We start from the raw sequence: 22138 nt of genomic DNA on the forward strand, positions 1-22138 counted from the left end.
CAATTTTCATTTCGAGATCAAAATTTCAATTTCTTTTAATTATTGTTGAAACTTCAGATTGCTATAATTTATTATTATAATTATTTATACATCCATCTTCTGCCTACGCAAGCAAAAATTTATTCTCTTGACTCGTATCTTTACAGAAGAAATACCATTTTTATAAGGATTTCCCTTTCGACCTAAATTACAATTTCCCTACCCACAGGCATTTTCTTCAATTTTCCCGCTCGTATTGATTGAGTTTTACGTAATCACTTTTTGACCACATTATCACTCAAGTTTTATACTCTTATTAAGTCACAAAATCTGTAAAACTTAATATTCAGCCAGATCTAATTCAAATTAATAATTAAATCAAAATTTTAAATCTTAAACGCTCTTGTTTGGGGGAAAACACATTTTATGACGTAACACTTTTGAATGACCAATGGTAAACATCGCTGACAGTTAGAAAAGAAAGTTGCACGAAAATTCATGGAAGCAATGCTAAATTTGTAATTATGAGTCATCTAGATTCTCCGTTTTTGATAGTAACAACTAAATTCATTGAAAACTTTCGTGCCCTAGAAATGTAGTGCTTCAAATTCAAAGCCGATCGACGATTATTTATCTGTGAGTAGTAAATTTTGTTTGTTTAAATTGTTAAAACTTTGTTTCACTATGATGTTTATAATTTTGTCTCGCTTCTGTTTTTATAACAATTTAGATTCTTTAAATAATTGTGCATTTGTTAAAGCCTCACATAATTAACATTCTTTTTATGATAAATTAAAATTCTAAAGTTATAATGAATCACTGTGTTTGTTGTGTACTGTCTTTGGTAATACGATTCTCTTCTATCAGTTTTGTTTATGACTTCATAATTTCTGATCATAAATCTCAAAACTTCTGTTCCAATAATAAGGGTTAAAAAAAATCTTTCAGACGCATAAAAAAACGAAGAAAACTTTATTCTTTGTACCTGTAATCAGATATTATCCACAGAGAACTTTTCTTTTCTTTCTTACGATCTTTGTTTTTCTTTATGTTCTTGTCAAGTGCTCTAAATGTTTAATGTTTACATTTAACGGAATTTTAGTGGTGATAAAGTTGTTGATGTGTATATTTATAATAACATAATATATACTTGGCTCTAATTTAGTAATATTGTATAAAATATTCAGAGTTATCTTCGTATTGTATTCAGGTCTTTTTGGATGAAATAGATAATGAATTTGTTACTAGATATTTAAAATTTCTTTCCACTTGATTAGACAACTGTTTTATCAAAAAGTGTTTTTTAAATCAAATTCTCAGGAAAAAAGAAAACTTAAGAAAAAAATTTTAGACAAATTTTAAGTTGAGCATTAATGTGTGTAAGTTTTATTGTGTTTCCTATTATGTAATATATATTATTCTTGTTATGTAAGTTCTCTATGTTAATAAATTTCTTGCTCATATAACTTTTACTTGAATGTTAATAAATTTAAAACTGTTTTGTGTGCTGGTCTACATTTCAATTTGTTTAATATAATTGTTAAATATTACTAACATTTTTAAAGATTTGACAATGTTGTATATTTTAAAATTCTACTCTATTGTTCTTAACATTGAGTTAAGGTTTTTTTATTTATTTTTTTAAATTTTAAAAATTTTAGCATTTTTTGAGGTTTTGTTGTGACATTTCTAAAGACAGCACATACATTACGATAATTTCATAGCACTATTTATGTAAAATGATGAGCCAATAATAGTTATGTATTAATTGTCATAATAGTTAAACAGTGTAAATGTAAGCATTACTTTGTTAAACTATAGTAAATCAGCATAACAAAGTAGAATGGATAGTTTAAATATTACTTTTAATTATATAAATTAAAAATATACTAGGAAGCTCAGGATCTAAGCAAGAAAATTAAAAGTTAAAAAAAAAAAAAAAAAAGAGCATGAGAAAATGTAACTTTTTTATTCGTTCATTATCATTTTATATAATAAATGTAAGTTTTGATTATTAATACTAGATTATAACAAATTTGTGAAAGCCTATTTAGGTTTTATCAAATGGGTAGCTGTTTGTTTGCAGTTATCTAATATAATCTAATACAATCCTTATTAACAAAAACTACAGTTACATTTTAATGGTCTAAAATAATGCTATTAAAATTAATTTAATTATAGTTTCAAAAAGATTGTTATTTTTCAATTTTTATCATAGCTGTAGTTATAATTCACAAGTTAATTTGCTAACTTGAAATATGTTTATTATTTTGCATATTTAGGTAATAAATTATTTTACATATTTAGGATATAAAAAATAATGTCAGGCATTTTAATCCAAATGTTTTATAAAAGAAATTAGATTATTGTATTTACAATAACAATTCCTTTTAGATATACCTACATATATTGTTGATACTGGTGAATAATATTGATGTACAATGCTTAAATATTCTTTTAAAAAATGCATTTCTAAGAAAATCAGGACAATTGACAGCTGTTTTGTTTATTTTTAACACTTTTTTCATTAATTTCTTTTTATTCTTACCAAATATGTGTAACACAGGTATGTAGTATATATCACAGACCTCGAGTTTCATTAAATTTTTGGTATATTACTATTAAAGTTTATTGAATAACATTTAGTTGTTCAAAAATTTAAAAAATGATATGCAAAACTTTAAATTGATCAATTTTGTTGCGAAGAAACACAAAGATAAAATTAAGCAAAGAGTACAGTGCAATCTCAATTATCAGATATTCGATAGTTTCTTACTCATGCTTCATCATTATAACTGCTGATGATTTCTATTCATGATTTTAATGAGGGATATAAATTCTGGCTGCTAGAAAATGGCAAATAGAAAAAGAATTATCGGTGATATATTTACATGAGCTTGTGGCATTATTAATGACAAAATTAAACACAAATTTTTCTTTTAGTTTCATTATAGTCACTTATTTTGAGTTATTTTTTGACAGTTTGTTTATACACATAAAAAATCAAATTGAAAAAATTCCCGAATTACCTGCATACCTATGAATCAGAGGGTGTCAAATGATCGTAGGTCTACTGTAGAGTATTTTCTAGCCATTGGTAATAAGACAATTGTGGGTATAATATATGAGAAGGAGCTGTAACTCTAAAGTTTCAAATGCTCCAGCAATTTTATTGTATCTTGCCGACATTCAAGAGGCTTTCCGCACTGTAATACTATTGCCCTATAGCCAAGTTGCTGTCTAAAGATTATTCTCAGCATTTAAGTACATTTATAAGGATTTAAGCATGTAAGGAAGATTGAGCATATATGGTTAAATAAAATATTTTAATTGAACAAAATATTTCAGACAAACTTTTTACCTTATTTTTAGCTATAAAATATTAAAATATGTTCACAAATTTTATTATGTAGCAACTTGTGTTCCTTTTCATTAAAAATAATGAAAAGCATTTGCTTTATATGGAAAACAATTTAATTAATAAAATAAAAATATGCTGTGACAGACATAACAGAAAACAGGCATGAATACAGAATGTCTGTTAGCTATATGTCCAATTGTTCGGAAAGGTGCATAACTTAGGTTTTGGATATTATTTTGTAAGACTTAATTCAAAGACATAAAATTTAAAGGAAGTGCCCTTTTAAAAAAATATTTGCTAGTGTGACAGACATGGCATGCAATTATGGCAGACATGATATTATAGAAACTTAACTTGACATAAATATTCATAAAAAATATAATTATTTTAGTACAATAATGTTCTTTATTTATTTTTTTTCTTCATGAAATCAAAACTTTTCTCTTCGGTTTTAGTACAAACAAAATTTTTTTACTAAAATTTTAAAATTGATAACAGACATGAGATATGTCNTTTTAGTACAAAAAATTTATTTTACTAAAATTTTAAAATTGGTAACAAATTTGACATATGTCTCTTTTCCATGGAATTGACCATAACTGAATTGTAAATTTAATTAAATTTTTGTATTTTCTGTGAATTGATGATTGTGATATTATTATTTTTTTTTTTTAATATCCCTTTTCATAATAAAAATTTAAAATTAAAGTCTGAAACTCTAAAGTGCGCTTACAATATATAATAAAATCACCAGAGCCTATCCGGGGCTAGAGCACATCAGAAAATTTTCCACTCCAGGTTCCTTGAGGATAAGTTTAAATTTATCAGAAAAGTACAATTTAAATATTAACTGCTTCTATAAATTCCAAGCAAAAGAAAAATTGAAGGAAGAGTTAGTTTGACTGTTTATGTAATACTAATAGGCTATTGGTGGCTATCTGTCATTAAGTTTTCGTGATTATCCGAAAACAATACTAGCACATGTCTACACTACACTTCTACCATTTAGATAAGAAGAAAAAAAATGGTTGCAGCAATCATTTGGTCTTCTCAGCACACCACCCAACCATGGTTTAGTCCTTAGCTCCCTTTTTCTGGTTAACATGGTTTTCTCACCTTGTTCCTCAACCATGCACAGATTTTTTTCCCCCATTCTGAAACTGCAGGAGACGTTATATTAAAGTTGGTTCCAAACCAATGAAACATAATCCAGGAAAGTGCATACTAATCAGACTACTGAACCATTATTGTGAAAAATTAAATATTGGTCTCAGCGATGATAGGTGAAGAATTTACTCATCATGTCCACTGAAGGCATTGTGATATCAGTGTTCTTCCTAAGCATTCTTAAAAGGGTGGCCCGCCCTGTCTGCCCTTTGATCCCTATAAATGCACCCTCTATGCTCCTTTTTTGTGAAAATTAGCTGTTATCCCTTAAAAACATTTATTCATATTTAATTTTGGAAAAAAAAATCATTGTTTAAATGATAATTACACACTGGTAGAATTATCTGTGTTTACAGGTTTATTTCTGATTACTATTACAAATATTTACTTTGTTCAGATTATTCTTAACTAGATGAATTTTTATAAGTATCTCTTTTTTTTGGGGGGGGGGGATATTACTAGATTTTTTTAGCGTCTTAAAATTTTAAAATTATTTTTCAAACAAATGCCTTTTTTTTTTAATCACTTTTTAAATGTTTATTTTCATATAATTTTCAGTTAAAATTGTGCCTTTAATTACTTCAGTGTGCCTTTAATTACTTTTGTAAACTACAAATTTTTCTCTTACTTTGATAATGAGAAGAAAGAAATTTTTGAGAGGGTAATTTGAAAATTGTTGAGGAATTCAGTTATTTCATAACATAACACATTTTGATAAATTTTTATGGTATTAAGCAAGACCCCTCTTAAAACTGTTAAGTGTCCTTTTCTGAGAGGAAGCACCCTACCTTTTTTTTCCTAAGGAGAACTCAGTGATATTTCTATTAACTATAAGTTTAATTTTTTTTAATTGCACAAAAATGTACTTCAGAAACCAGAATTATTTTTTTTGGGAGAAAAAAAGCTTTTTTTTTTTCCAGAACACTGAAAAAATGGGTAGAAACTAAATATGACCTCTAAATTTATTTAGATAAGTAATTAAAAAATAATTTAAACAAAATATTATGTTGTATTAGAAAGTTATAAATTTTTTACATAGATGTGGCAGGTTTAAATATTTTTGGTGTCGTTTTGCCCTTATTCAAATTGACTTTAATTTTTACAAAATAAAAAATTAATACAATAAAGTAAAAGTCTGTTTTGAACATGACACATTGTGTTACATCCATGACAAGAGGAATTTCGCAAAACTAAACTGTTTACTATTTCTTTAACATGATATTTTAATAAACTGATGTGTAAAAATATTTACACGTCAGCTTATAATATAAATTACTTAGGTAATTAGTGAGTTTATTATGTTTTTAACATTAATAATTATTTTTGAAAATTATTATCTTTAATTACTAATTTATTAATTTCAAAGTGAAGTCATATGTATCTGCATCAAATGTAAAATCTAACTATTTAATAGCTATAATTATTCAAAGTAATCAGTACTAAATTAAATTTACTCCAGTTAGTTATTAACTTCTTACATTTGAAATCAATATTATAAAGGGTTAAAGTAGGATTTTCTTGAATAATCATTCACAAAGCTCAAGCTTGATTCGCCAATTTTCTGAATGCTGTATTGTTCTCGATTTTTTTTACTATCAAGATGCTGCATGGCCTTTTATAAAATATATATACTAAACAAAAGCCAAAGTTAAGCAGAATAAAGTTAATGGCCAAAGTTAATATTTTAAAATATTAGTAATAATCCCAATATTTAGTAAATCTCAATATTTTTGCAAAAAGTAAAATATTTCAATATAGAATTCTTTTGCCCTGGCAATTCATGTCAATGATTATTCTACAAAGAGAATCTTCTTAAATTAGGTTTAAATCCCATCATGTATATGGCAACTTTGCTACTTAATCTTTTTATTGTCTTGTTTTTCTTCCTTTTGTTTTCAGACATAGTTTATAGGGTCACTTATTGTTGGTGACCTTGAGTTTGGTGCAATATGACTATATTTCCAGCTGTTGTGGTACAAAAGCCTATCATTAAAGCAATAATACAAAAATTTCATTTCAAAGATTTAAATAAATAAAATATGTTATTATATTTGTTTTAAAGCTATTGTTTTGTAATTTTGTTTTGGATTTTTTTTTAATTAAAAAAAGAAGGTGCCTTATTTTTTTTTTTTTTGAATTTATAATTCTTACCAAATCTTATCTAAACTAACCTTCAATAAGATTTATTTTTCTGCTCAACGTTGCCCTTATGAATATGCTTTTCCTGCAACGGATATAAGAATAAATATTTCGAATCAAAATTAGAACCTTTCTTCTGATTAAGAAAAAAAATCTATCTGAGCTATTAAAAAAGTACGAAGACGCGACGTTCTAACAATTTTAATCTTGAATGTCTTTCCAAAATTAGAATACGCATTATTTGTGCTAGGAAATTTTGCTAAAACCCGAAAGCAGGATAAGGTTTATTGTTTGTTTATTCAAAAACTATACCCACAATCTACCTGCATTTAAAAATACGTTGAACCCCTCTAACCCCCCCCCCCCCACACACACACACCATAAACGTAGAATATGTTGTAAAATATTTGCATATTCGAATCAATATAAAAGCTACAATTACAAAAAGTAGCGTATCAAATTCGTACAAAAATTCAAAACCTTGGCTCAAATTTTTAAAGATTTCAAAATAAATTTTTAAATCGTTGATAATTTTATTCTTAATTAGCCCTTCAGTATAGCACAAGAAAAAATTGTTAATGATGAATATTTTTTATCATATTATAAACTTTAAAAAAATTCTTTTGTATATCTACTTTCAAGTTTCCTTTGATTAATCTCAGTTTTTATCGTGAAGCAACTTACAAAAAGTAGCAACTTACAAATTGGTGAATAGTACATAAATTTTAAAAATGTGTTATCAAATTCAGAATTTGTTTTTTTTTTTTTTGTTTATTTTTGATGACTTGAATGATCATACGTATAATGTTGAAAAACATAAATTTTGAATGTATTGATTTTAATGCTTATTATATGTTTGTTGTGAAAAAAGTAGGTTGGGTATTTTTGTCTAAAGATAACTCTTTCAGTAATCCGATCGTTCAAAGGGGATAGGGTTCTCTTTCACACACGGGCGCCACATTTGCGCCAGTCATTCCGTCATTTTACTGAATCATCGGCTACCTTTTCATTGATTAAAGGCGGAGTACTCATTTGTTGGGCGCCAAACTGCTTGACGGGCAGCTGATTTTTTTTTCCTCTTTACTGGACATGGGTCAAAAAAGGAATTATCTTTTTATAGATTTAGTTATGCTTTTATTACCGCATAGGATATTTTTATGTCGTTGGCTCTGTTATTTTTCTTCTGTTTTGTAAGTGCGCTTTAGAAACTAATCTAATACTTAAAGCAAATTTTTTTTTATTAAATTAGCAAACATTCTAAATAATTTTAAAAGTGTTGAAATAATTTAAATGTTAATTGTTATTAATAATTATCATTCTGAACTTAAACAAAATTTTCTGTTTACTTTCATCCAGGGTTGGCATGATTTAAATCGCGATTTTAATCACTGGATTTTTTTTTTTTTAATTTCTTGATTTAAATCAATTTTGATTATTATTTTTTTTTTTAAAGTTATTGGTTTAAATCAATTGATTTATTTCTCATTTTATACTTAATAATACAATGTAATACTTAGGGAAGTTTTTTTGTTACATTAGCAAGCATTCTAAGTAATTATTATTCTGAACTTAAACAAAATTTTCTGTTTACTTTCATCCAGGGTTGGCATGATTTAAATCGCAATTTTAATCACTTGATTTTTTTTTTTAATTGATTTAAATCACAAAATTTTCTGTTTACTTTCATCCAGGGTTGGCATGATTTAAATCATGATTAAAATCGCGATTTTAATCACTTGATTTTTTTTTTAAATTTATTGATTTAAATCTATTTTGATTTTTTTTAAAGAAAATAATTGGTTTAAGTCGATAGATTTTTTTCTTAAATAAGTCGCTAAGTCAAAAATATTTTTATAAATTTATTCTTTAAGAGTGGGATTCTTAAGTCTGATTCCTTTGATTATGAAGGTTTTATCCAAAGAAATAATTAAAGAGTAAATTATTCTATTTCAAAATAGTCTAATAAGTAAATAAAATTAGAGACTAAAAGTAATGTAAACTAAGCTGTGTGGAAAATAATCTGCTGTTAATAAACATATTTCAGTTATGCCCATTTAGTTATTATGTTTATATAAATACTTCAAGTACTTGTAAAGCACTAAATGCGTGTTAGTGTTTACCAATATTGAAGAAAGACTTGCTCTGTCCATAGAAACTTTAAAAACAATTTCACGAACTATGTGATTTACTGAGAAAATTATGATTTCTTTTAAGAAATTCTGCAATTTCGAGACTGTCCTAATTGTGCTTGTATTCCTTTTTTCTGATCACTGAAGTTCCATGTTGTTTTTATTTTATTTTAAATATTTGCACTGTTTCAAATGTATTTATGTTTTTAAAATTAAATAAATAATATAAATTTATCTTTTAATACTATAGTGATGAAGATGGAAAATATTGCCTGAATCTCTCTTCTTTCATTAACCCTTTTATGTTTTAAAAAAAAAATGATGCACTCAATTCTTATTGACCCACTAACCTTAGATGATGTTGGTGAGTTTCTTGCTTTACTAACATACACTATTTAGCTAATTTTCTCAATTAACTTTCATTTTAATTTCCCCTTCTTTTGTCTTGATTTTATATCCATTTGTTCAAAATGTAAATTGTTTCTAATTTTATTTAAACTTTGATAGTTAAAATAAAGGTTTGCACTCATGTTTTTTTGTGTCAAACTTTGTTTGTAACACCATTCGATATTATTTTCTTAAGTAGCCTATTTTTTTAGTTAAAAAGTTATTGCTTCCAACTTTTGTGCCATTAAACTCTATTACAAAACCAATCCAATCCTCTTTAAATTTATGTTTCACTTATAGATTTACAATATTTTACGTATTAAATTGTATTTCGTTGATTTTTTTAATTCGTGCCATTAAACTTGTGCCATTATTTGTGTTATTAAACTCTATTATAAAACCAATCCAATCCTCTTTAAGTTTATGTTTCACTTATAGATTTACAATATTTTCGTATTAAATTGTATTTCATTGATATTTTCATTTTTTTAAATTCGTGATAATTTTTGGCAGATTTCCGTATTGTGATCTGCGGCTGAATAATCGACCTGCCTTGGCAATATCTTGCTTCCAATTTTTGTGCCATTAAACTCTATCATAAAACCAATCCAATCCTCTTTAAATTTATGTTTCACTTATAGATTTACAATATTTTACGTATTAAATTGTATTTCCTTGATGTTTTTTTTTTTTTTTCAAATTCCTGATAATTTTGGGAAGATTTCCGTATTGTGATCTGCGGCTGAATAATCGACCTGACTTGGCAATATATTGCTTCCAACTTTTTTACCATTAAACTCTATTATACAACCAATCCAATCCTCTTTAAATTTGTGTTTCACTTATAGATTTACAATATTTTACGTATTAAATTGTATTTTGTTGAATTTTTTTTTTAAATTCTTGATAATTTTGGGAAGATTTCCGTATTGTGATTTGCGGCTGAATAATCGACATGCCTTAGCAACTTCTAGGCATTGGTTTGCAAACAATATTTTAAAAAGACATCACAGAAGGATTGGATAATTTTAAAGAGGGATAATTATAACTTTTTGCCTCCCTCAGGCAAATCATTTTTAATCAATTTTTACATGTTTTTTGTTCTTTTTTTTTTTTTCTAAAATTGCAAGTTTAACCTAACAAGTTTAAGCATTTGGCACCTTGGCGATTATAGTTTGTATGACAGATCACGATACAGAAATATCCCCATAATTTATATAATGCTTGTGTATTTGTACAGAACTTATTTCATATATACATATGTATTTCAGATAAGATCATTAAGACACAATTGTTAATGGATCAATCTATCTCACCCACTCATGCTGTGGGCTACTCAAACCAACCCTATGTTCGCATTTTAGAACAACCAGCACCACGGAGCCTTAGATTTAGATATGAATGTGAAATCGAAGGGCGATCTGCTGGCAGTATTGTTGGCATTAATAATACTTCTGAAAAAAGAACATTTCCTACCATTCAGGTTATTTTTTTCCCTATATATTTTTTAGATGATTAACTTTTTTGTATTTATAACTCAAGATAATTAAGATTATTTTGTTTCTTATTTGAATTTTAGAATATTCACTTGGAATTTTCTTAATGTATTAACAAAATATTAATTTTAGCTTACTATTACGTTGAAGTGTTAATAATTTCTGGTATTTCTTATTAGGTTTGAAAATAGCTTTTTAAGCTGTGTTGTAAATTTTCTACCTTAAGTAGCTTAAGGAATATTTTATTATCATTAAAAACTAGTTATATATAATTTTAAAGAAATTTTAAATGTAAAACGTAAATAATTTATACATTACCAACTAAGCACACATTAAAATGAAATTAATTCCTTTGCTAGAACAACAACAGTGTTTGTATACGCTTAAATCAACATGTTATAAGCTAAACAAGTTTTTGACAGCTTTGTACAATCAAAGGTTCATTTGTTGGAGTTATTTGATAATCTCAAAATAATTCTCTCTTCTTAGAATCATTTATTTGCTTTACATCTTCGATAATGGAATCATAATTTTGTTTGTCAGCACTATTATGTTTTGAATCGTAGGTAAAGAGCTTTTTGAGAAGATTATTTCTTCATTTTACTTCCCAATTCAATACTTGTTTGTAAAATAAATTTGTCTCCTTTTAAAAAATGTATGATTCGAATTCTTACAATAACAGACAAGAGCAAATTTGGAGACGGAATCAGCTATGCTACGAGTTACAAGAAATAAAAGCATCCGACACTGTCAAGATGTTGCGAAAACCAAAAAAAAGTGGAAGAATGGGGGGAGGGAGTGAGAAAAAAGTTAACTTTGTATATTGAACTTTATTTAATTTGAACTTAAGGAAGGACTGATAAGAAAGCTGTAATTGTGCTCATCACCTAGGTAAAGTAGAGAAAACTTTTGACTTCCTATGCTAATGGACTCTAGTTAATCTGCATATCTAAATTTGTCTCCTTTTAAAAAATGTATGATTCAAATTCTTATACAAACAGACAAGAACAAATTTGGAAACTGAATTAGCTATGCTACAAATTACAAGAAATAAAAGCATCTGACACTGTCAAGATGTTGTGAAAGCCAAAATACGTGGCAGGATAGGAGGAGGGAATGAGAAAAGTGAACTTTATATATTGAACTTTATTGTATTTGAACTTTAAAGAAAAAAAAGCTGTAATTGTGCTCATCACCTAGGTAAAGTAGGAAAAACTCTTAACTTCCTATGCTAATGAATCACTCTAGTTGATCTGCAGATTAGCTAAGTATTGAGTAAACTAACAGTTTTCTAGCTTTAGCCAAAATTTAAGAATTGATTGTAAGTTTTCTATTTCATTTTATAAATTGCAATATTTTTAGTTTCAGGACAGAATTTCAAGTATGTCTTTAATTTAATAAATGAAAAAGAGAGAAAAAAAATGTCAACATTTATATTTGTTCTGTATAAAAATTATAATTTTATTGAAATTGAAAACTTTGCAAAGTGTTTCTTCCCAATTTTTTTTCTAACAAACTGTTTTTAAAAGTTCAATACATTTTCCAAAACTATCTTCCAAACAGCATCTCCCAAAAACTAATTCTGTTTGTTACTATATATTTAGGTCATGAATTACCAAGGCCAATATGCTGTAGTTGTATCCTGTGTGTCTAAAGACGGACCTCCATATCGACCTCATCCTCATAACTTAGTTGGAAAAGAGAACTGTAAAAGAGGAGTTTGTACTCAGTTAGTTAATAATCCTGACATGACTTGCAGGTATAAAATATTTTTCTTTATTAATCACTTCAAATACAATAACATTTTACCAATATCTCTACAATTCAGTTGTCAGGAAAAATACTCATGTTTCTCACAAATAGAGTTAAACTAATAGGAAAAGAATATCTTTTGTTCAACACTGGTCATTGACAGAATGTTTCTTTAAATTTAGTTTATTTTAATTTACCTTCAGTTTGATTTATTTTATTAAAGAAAAAAAATTTCATCTAGTCAACAGAATTTTCTATTCAGTTGAGTACCTAGTACTTTCTGTTTATAGTATAAATTGAGTGTATGATTTCTTTTAATGGGAACAAAAATAGATATATTAGTTTTTCTGTTGACTGAAAGTGGTTAAAAAAATTACTTTGTCATAACAAAATTAACTGTGCTATAGAATTTTTTCTGATGCTTCCCTGGTTAAATTTTTTTTTTCTGGCAGTAAGGAGCTCTGTTTTGACAAGGTTTTATTACTTCACAACTTTTGTTAATTATTTAATCTATGAGAAGAGTCATTTTTTGTGAAACTATATAGCTATTATACTAATAGTGTTTCTTTAAGTAATTAAAATTAAGTTTTTTCTAAACCATCATCATCATCATAGTTGGCCAGACAGCCCAATGTGAACCAATGCCTTCCTCTGAAGATTTCTCCATGATGACTTCTGATTTATCTTTGATCTCCAATTCTTTTCATTAATTGCGAAAAAATCCTACTCCACTGAGTCAGCCCATCTCAACCACGGCATTCGTTTTCCAAATCGTTTCCATGAAGTCATCCTGGATTTTTCTTCTAAGAATTTCGTAACAAAATTTTTACAGGATAGAGGTGTCAACCCTATACCCAACCCCCAACCTAGAGGACCAGTCCCCTGGTATAATTCCCAGAGGCAGGGTGCCCGGTTATACCCCCAGACACTGGGTTTTTTCTAAACGATTGAGACAAAAAAAATTTAATACATTTATATATTTGAATTCAAATATTTTAATTTAATATTTTATTATAATATAATATTTAATTTTATTTTAATTTAATATTTTATTATAATATCATATTTAATTTTATTTTAATTTAGTATTTTATTATAATATAATATTTAATTTTATTTTAAATTAATATTTTATTATAATGTAATATTTAATTCTATTTTAATTTAATATTGAATAACATAATAAAATTTTTTTATATATTTCAAATCCTTAATATAATTTATTTCAGCTTTCCAAGCCTTGGGATACAATGTGTAAAAAAGCGAGATATTGAAAAGTCGCTCAAAATTCGTGAAAAACATAGCATTGATCCATTTGGAAGTAAGCTATTTGTAATTCTATGAGTTATTAATGATTTATTTCTTTGTATTTTTGTTTTCTTAATGTAATTTATTATTGATATTTTAACTTATGAATATTTTATATAGCACATTTTTCAAAGAGGACGTTAAAACTACTATTGATCTCAATTTCCTTCATTTTACCCCTTTGATTTTATATTTGATATTTTAATTTTGTACTAAACTTTTATCTCTTGTTATATTTTATTTGACTATTTAAAATATATCTATGCATAAATGTGTATATCTCTTTTATATGTTTTGTATAGTTATGTAGTTATTATTCTAAATAACTAAAAAAAATTATTGCCTTTTTTGTTAATTATTATTCATCTTTATTAGTTAATAATAATATATTTCACAGTGCATGAATTTAAGTTTTATTTCTCACCAAGTAACTGAGTTATAATGAAACTCAGTATTTTTAAAATTGTTTTTATTTAGTAAGAACCTTTGTAAATTATTGTACCTGCAAAATTTGTGTCTAAGTTTCTGAAAGTTATATTATGACCTTTCAAAACCAGAAAGTGATTTTCAAACATTAAATTTTCTAGTGAAACTCTATGTAAGAAAAATGATGTTCTTATAAAAATAAAATATTTTTGCGTGCTAACTTTAATGACCGTATATTTTAACTCTTAAACGTTAATAAAAACTACAGTTGACAATGGTTTTGATATTATCCAATTAAGAAATATTCTTTGGTCTGGAAAATCTGTAACACAAGGAAAACTAACTTTCTGTCTGCATCAAATATCTTTTGTTGTGAAAATATTTATTTTCACATTAAATAAATTTATTTACCAGAAAATGTTTTTTTTTTTCATACAATATATTTACTGCAAGTACAAATTATTTTAATAAAGGTGAATAAAATTTTAAAGTGCAATTTATTATCGTAATTTTTATGGAATATACAACAGTTTTAAGTGTATTTAATTGTTGAATGATCTCAGTACTGTTTGTTATCAAATTTGGCAGTCTATTAAAAAACCAAAAAAAGAAAAAAAAATAGGCTGACAAAGTATGTAATATCTATAGAATGCTGGCATTTTTATACATTGCCAATGTCATTTATCATAAAACTTTTTAACAATAGTCTTTCATTATTCTTCATGATTATTACATTTTTGTTTTTAAAGAATGTGGACCTTTTAAATCACAGCTTAATCATAACCTCTTATTAAAAAGCATTTGTTAATCTATAAAATGCCTAGATATTATACACAATGCTTAGATAAAGTATAGGATATTGATTTTCAGATTTTATGCTAAAATGATAAGCATTTAATAAAATTGCTAAGAGTTCTACAGTAGGCTGCCATTCCATACATTGCCAGTAACATATAACCATATAACATTTCTGTCTTTTAAATTTTTGGCAATTTTATTCATCAGTATGTTATTTAGTTTGATGTATAATCCCAAAAATACTGTATTACCCATAGGAAAAACTAAAAATTAATTATGTACCAAAGATTATTCATCAAAGTAACTGATAAGTGTCATATTTTTAAAACTTTAATTGTTTTTAATTCCTTGCTACGAAATAAGATTAGTTGTTCACTATTGTGCATAACATTATGAATTTTTTTTAGCTGGATTCAATCACCCAAATAGCATTGATCTGAATGTACTAAGATTATGTTTCCAGGTCTTTCTAAAAGACTCTGAGAACAGGTATTCAATACCAATTCCATCAGCTGTTTCAGATCCAATCTTTGACAAAAGTATGATAATTTACACATTTTGAAATTTTTATTGTAAGAACTCTGTTTTAAATACTTATTTTAAATTTGTTTTATAGAAGCCATGTCTGATTTAACCATAATGAAACTGAGTCATTATTCAGCCCCGGTAACTGGAGGTACAGAAGTTATACTTCTGTGTGATAGAGTTGCTAAAGGTAATTCCTTTATTTCTACTGAATCATTAATCACGTTTTCTTGTATAGATAACTCATTCTATGTAGAAATTGTTTATTAAAATTTATATTTCAATGCAAGCTCAGCATTCCTCTTTTCAATTGTTTTTTGTTTCCTGTTACAGTGAAACCTGTGTAAGTAGACCACTTGTGATACACTGCTTCAATGGTCGACTTAGATAGGTGGTCAACTTATGAAGGAGAGCAGTCATTGTTTTTGTTTATTATTTCTTATATCATAGTGCTTTTATAGATTTATTTCTATTGTACCACCGATGAAAATGGTACAAACGAATGTTATTACTTTCTTAACCTGACATTAATATTTTATTTAGCAATTACTCCAATGTATATTTTTTAAAAATGAGATTAATTACCAGAACAAATTTTTATTTCTTACATAATTTCAATATTAAACTAATAAAAGTAAAAATCTTATTTTATTAGTAATGCATGCAAAATGCTTAATTATAAATAGTTTCTTAAAATATAAAAACACAAAAACGTATTCAATTAAAAAATTTAAATAAATTTTTTCCATCATTTTAATGCTTATTTTATTGCACTTACAAACATTTTGGTTACAAAAATAATCCCTTTTTGTATGGTGCTTTCGCTTTGAATTTACTAAATAATAATTGCAAAAAACTTTACATATATGAAATTGTTGGCTTAAAAGTTGTTATTTTTCTCCTTTTCAGAATTTTTAAAATAATTTTTTAAGCATACATGTATGATGTGGAAGAAGCAAATTATTAAGTTAAGGAGTTAAAAATTTGAATGAGGGTTCCTGCAAGATCATGCTTAAGTAAATAGATATAGAAATTCATAAAATTTAGGGTTGACTATAAGCGAGAAAGAATTTATGTATTTTCTAAACTAACATGTGATTTTAAATTATAAAACTTGTTGTTTTTTAGAGGATATACAAATTTGGTTTTATGAAGAACAAAATTCCAGGATAGTGTGGGAAAGTCCAGCTGAATTCCAACCTAGTGATGTTCATAAGCAAGTGGCCATCTCATTTAGAACACCCCGTTATCAGAATGAAAATATTCAACAACCAGTACCTGTTTATATCGAACTTCGGAAACCTAGTGAAAACAAAAGAGGAGATCCAAGACCATTCCAATATTTGCCAATGGAAAGAGGTATTTTTTTTTCTTGTTACATTAACATTTTTTTATTATTTTTTTTATTTAAGAAAAAAAGTAAATCGAAATTTGTAAAACTGTGAAAAAATTGAAAAGCTAAATGTTTATAATTTTCACATACATACGCAAAAAAAAAACTCTTAATTCAAACAAGTTTTGCATTTTATCGCTGTTATATCAATGTTTAACTGTTTAAATAAAACACTCATTTATTATCACTTCTCATGGTGTTCACCGACACGCACACAACGATGATCTCTCAGAGCTCTTCAAGGAACATATTTCCAAAGCTCATATAGGTGGCGTTTTAACATACCGCCACCCATTGAAATGTTAATTCAATAATTGTTACACTAAATAATATTTTTACAACAGTTCAATATCAATTCAAAACACATGCAATTAATATACATAATGAACACCAAATATATATTATTATATATACTTAATATGTATATAATATGTATTATTTATTTATTTTTTGGACTCACTCAGCAAAATTTTTTAGTAGTAGTTAGTGTATTTTTTTTAACCCTTAACCCTGGGAACTCAGTTTGGGATACAAGCTGTTTGCTTTGCTGCAGAGAAAACCAGTTTTTTAATGGAAATAATGTGCATGCTTGACAGGGAAATCTTTAAAAAAATCTGTTCAAATAGCAAATTAAATATTTAAATAACAAGCTTTTCAATTTTGAAAGTTAATATATATTTGCACGAAAATAATTAAAGCATATTAAAAATGTATTACCTAATCCAAATGAATTTCTATATTTATAATTTTAAAAAAAATATTGAAATATTAAAAATATTTCAATGACGTAACCAAATTCAGAGGCTCTCTTTGATAGCCATCTTCCAAAGGCAGAGTTTTTTATTTACATTTTGTTACATACATACATTGCTGTATAATCGTATGCCTAATCAGTTCTAGTTATATCCAGAGTATCTGCTACATTTTAGATTTTCAAATTCATGACTTTCCATGACTAATTCCAAGAAATAAGAATTGTTCATGACTTTACGAAGTTACTATTTTCTCCGACAAAAACACAATAGTAAATTTAAAAAAGCATCATAACAACATTAATTGAAATTATAGGTGTAACCAAAACTGTTATACTCTGCATCTTCNAGGGGTTTTTTTTTTTTTCTCTTTACATTAACATTTTTTTTATTATTATTTAAGAAAAGAAGTAAATTGAAATTTGTAAAACTTGCTTTTTACATAAGAAAAAGCCCAACTTTTGAAAAATTTGTGTAGCTGTGAAAAAATTGAAAACCTTTATACATATACATTAATTTTCACATACATACACAAAAAAAAACTGCAAACAAGTTTTGCATTTTATAGCCGTTATATCAATGTTTAACTTTAAATATCTTCAAATGTACTTTTTTTTTTTTAAACCCTTAACCCTGTGAACTCAGTTTGGGATACAAGCTGTTTGCTTTGCTGCAGAGAAAACCAGTCTTTTAATGGAAATAACGTGCATGCTTGACAGGAAAAATCTGTGCAAATAGCAAATTACTTTGAATAACAAACTTTTCAATTTTGAAAGTTAATATATATTTGCACGAAAATAATCAAAGCATATTAAAAATGTATTACCTAATCCAAATGAATTTCTATATTTATAATTTAAAAAAAAATATTTCAACGACGTAACCAAATTCAGAGGCTCTCTTTGATAGCCATCTTCCAAAGGCAGACTTTTTTTATTTACATTTTGTTATTCATACATACATACATAGTTGTATAATCGTATGCCTAATCAGTTCTAGTTATATCACTCTAGCAATGTGTGTGTGTTTAAAAAATTATGGATAATAAAGCTTAATGGTTAACATTTAACTTTGCTCAAAATGCAAATATCATGGTTTATCTTTGCAAGCATTCTTTTAAAATTTTAAAATACTTATCACTGAATAATTTTATTTTTAAGATCCTGAAGGTCTTGCAAGAAAGAAGCTTAAAGTAGAAGACCGCATTGATCTTGAATGTTATTTTCAAGGAAATGTTCATGGTCGTGGATCTAATTTCCCAGGTAAAATAAAACTTAAATGGTTAGTGATTTTCATGGTTACATTTTTTCATTTTTAATAGACATAAACTATAATTATTCCAGAGCAACAAATGCCTATTGGTATTCCACGGGTCTCTAGGCAATTAGCAACTAGACAAAGAGTTAAACCAGAAACTGTTATGGGTAAGAAACATTTTCATGAATATTCATTCATAATGAGACTTAGAAAATTGATACTTATTACACATAAATTTGTCTTAGATAATAAAATTTTAAAAAAATTTTAATTTTTCCTTTTATGTTTGGCAAGCTAACTAGCATAAAAATTTCTAATGGTTTTACTCAATAATATTTATGTTCCTTACATGTTGATTTTGGCACAAATTTATTGTGCTTAACATTCTGCTCAACTGAAGCTAGACCTGTGCTGTCAAACTCATTAAAAAGTTTCCCTCTGTCTCATTACTACCTCTATCCAAAATTCATTGCTACATTTGAATACTTATGAATTGATTATTGATACTGATGATTTCATGATTTTGTTTGAGCATTTTTCAGAAATTTGAGGGTGATATGCTATCAATTAACTACATTTATTTACCGAGCATTCCTCTCTTCATTCCTTAAATCAGTACCAAAATAGTTACAAGAATCCAGTCTTTGCACGCTCATAATCCATGTTCCACGCTGTCTGGTATCTTTCGCCAGTGATTGCATAAGACTATCTTCTAGTTAATGAATCATAAATTCATTAGTAATATAATTTTACTAGTGTTGATCTAATAAATTATTATTTATGTCTCCGCCTACTTGAAATGTAGCAACTAATTTGGGGCAAAATTTTTTGACCTAAATGTAGCAATTAATTTGGGGCAGAAGGTGTACTTTCTTACTACATTCAAACTAAAAAAAATTTATTTCAGTTATAAAGTATAGTTTTTAAATAAGTGAAACAATTTCATTTAAATAAAAATGTATAATATATTAATAAATGTGTTATCAACCAAGAAAATTTTACCAAATTAAAATAATTTTAAATATATTTTTAATTTATTTTACTAAGACTAAGCACTTTTTTTTAGTGAGTGGGGTATCTTGTGGAGATGACCTTTTTGCCAGAGCATCAGCACCATTTGTATCTGACTTTTCGGCAGTATCAGTATTATCGTCAGTTCCTGTTGGAGTTCCATCAACCTCACCACATCTCATTCCTGCACATTCACCCAATTTCGCCACTTCACCCAGTGCTCACAGCCATTCATCAGCCACACCCCCATTAGAACCTATGTCATCTCCTGTGATGCACCAAATGATGCCTGTCTCAGAATCATCCAACCAGGAGGCTGCAGTGGATGATGCCATCATAGAGAAATTTGACAGTCTCGACTTAGATATTGATATAAACCTTAATTTGACTCAAAATCTTTCTGCCAGTTTATTTGATAGTGCACCGAGTATCCCAGAACCTACTTTCCAAGACCCGTCAGAAGAACTCAATCAACAAAAATAAAAATATTTTTTTTATTTTTGTTGCATTGGTTTTTAGGTTAGAATTGTTTTACTTAATTCCGCCTTTGTTTATTTTAGACACAACCAAATGTTTTGCTTTTTTTTCTCTAGTTTTATGCTTCGAATTATAAATGATTTACTTCATTTTTTTCTCCAGTTTTTATATTGTTGAAGACCAAAAGTTTTAAATTGTAAAGTTTAAAAAATACAAAAATGTTAATTTAAATTTTCTTTTAAAAAAAAGTTGCATTAATTGTTCTTATGTTTTGATTTTTGTACACAAAACAAAAATTAGCTAATGAAGAAATTTTTTAAAAGATTTAATTTATAATTATTTTTTTATCATACTTACCATTTTGTTTTAAAATATTATTTCAATTTTATATATTCCATTTCATAAAACTACAGAAGCAAATTAATAACAAATTGTTTTAATGCTGCATAAATTTTACCGAACAAAATGCTTAGAATTTTTTATTGCTTTAAATTTGCAATAGTAGCAATAAAACAATCATAAAAAAATATTTAGTAATGAAAACATGTGTTAAGTCAGTTATTTTATTGTGCCATAATTATAATCATTTTATTCTTTTTCATTCACATTTGTTGAAAATAAGTTACCAATGAATTTCATATTTCGCAATTTATAATTTCATTGTTTTTTAAATCTCTGAAATTAACTTCTCTAAAAATGTTTGACATGAAAGTATTAGTTTACTTTAAGCAAATTTTTCAATGCAACTATTTAAAATAGGGTTAAAAATACTGTGTTTATGTCATTTTTTTATGCATAATTGCTCCTAATTTTCATAAACAAGTTCACTTGCATTTATGTCTTATCAACTAATGTCATTGTTTTGTTATTAAAAACTTTTTCGTGCAATCANCTCTTCTCTCTATATAGGCAAAGCATTTAGGTATTATATTTGAAATTAATTATTGCCACAGCAAGCATTGTTGCTTCTAGTAAGATAGAAGAGAATAATTTTTAAAATTGGTCTTAGATTAAGGTCCTTGGAAAATTTTGTTGAGGTCCTTGGAAAGTCCTTGAATTTCAATCTCATCATAGAGTGGGAACCCTGATTTATGTCTTATCGACTAATGTCATTGTTTCTTTATTAAAAACTTTTTCGTGCAATCAACTTGTAAATGCTTAGGATTCTTCCATAATTTTTGACAAAGTACCTCTATCTTTTTTTTTTCTCAGAGTTGAATGGAAATGTGAATTGAGAGTTGAACATTCTAACATTTTTATTAGATATGTAGGAATATTTTTGGGTAGAAATTGATTATGGCTTGAATATTTCAATTCAGACAAATTTAGGAGCTGCATCAGGAAACTTTGTGCAGCAGAACTTACTTATTGGTACTTTATTTAAATTAAAACCATTATTCATTTTTCTCAGAAAAAAAATGGAACCTGAAATGTTAATCATTGTCTTTATAGACATAAAAAAAAATTGCTTATTAAAATTTGGTTTTAATTTCTTCTTCGTCAGCACTACAGCCTAGTGCAGGCCAAGGCTTTCTCAATTAGCTGCCTCCAGGCATGGCGACTTTGAGCTAATTGAAATTCTTTACAATTAATTACAATTCTTTTTTCTTTCTTTTTTTTAATTCTTTGACTGGTTACTTTAAACTTACCAGATTTTTTTTCCCTAGATAAACTGCTACCTATATTGCATTCAATGCAGTGAAAGTTTTTTAAATTAAATTTCTATGCATTTCTACCTTTTGACTTGATTATTAGTCAGTGTCTTAAAAACAAAATTTAAA

General features: G+C 26.7%; 1 protein-coding gene across 3 annotated transcripts; it reads left to right on the forward strand.

The window, feature by feature from the left end:
- The first annotated feature begins 429 nt into the window (after nucleotides 1-429).
- Nucleotides 430-21187, forward strand: LOC107442783 (embryonic polarity protein dorsal). Of its 3 annotated transcripts, XM_043046283.2 has the most exons (11): nucleotides 440-615; nucleotides 9026-9139; nucleotides 10434-10645; nucleotides 12263-12417; nucleotides 13640-13731; nucleotides 15350-15481; nucleotides 15559-15657; nucleotides 16596-16826; nucleotides 18773-18874; nucleotides 18956-19036; nucleotides 19936-21187. In XM_043046283.2, exons 2-11 carry the CDS (start codon nucleotides 9094-9096, stop codon nucleotides 20361-20363), a joined length of 1578 nt encoding a protein of 525 aa, XP_042902217.1. In that variant the 5' UTR covers nucleotides 440-615; nucleotides 9026-9093; the 3' UTR covers nucleotides 20364-21187. The 3 variants fall into 3 exon arrangements, with proteins under 3 accessions (XP_042902218.1, XP_042902217.1, XP_042902220.1); XM_043046284.2 differs by lacking the exon at nucleotides 9026-9139 and having other exon boundaries at nucleotides 430-615; XM_043046286.2 differs by lacking the exons at nucleotides 440-615; nucleotides 9026-9139 and adding an exon at nucleotides 7700-7836.
- The last annotated feature ends 951 nt before the right edge of the window (nucleotides 21188-22138 follow it).

Source organism: Parasteatoda tepidariorum, chromosome 8, assembly GCF_043381705.1.
Source record: "Parasteatoda tepidariorum isolate YZ-2023 chromosome 8, CAS_Ptep_4.0, whole genome shotgun sequence".
Taxonomy (NCBI): domain Eukaryota; kingdom Metazoa; phylum Arthropoda; class Arachnida; order Araneae; family Theridiidae; genus Parasteatoda; species Parasteatoda tepidariorum.

Excerpts from the sequence above, each read along its gene's own strand:
- LOC107442783 (XM_043046283.2), top strand. The coding sequence starts at position 9,094 with ATGATGCACTCAATTCTTATTGACCCACTAACCTTAGATGATGTTG. Across the intron at positions 12,418-13,639 it reads AATCCTGACATGACTTGCAG|CTTTCCAAGCCTTGGGATAC; the intron begins GTATAAAATATT and ends AATTTATTTCAG. Across the intron at positions 18,875-18,955 it reads TCGTGGATCTAATTTCCCAG|AGCAACAAATGCCTATTGGT; the intron begins GTAAAATAAAAC and ends TAATTATTCCAG.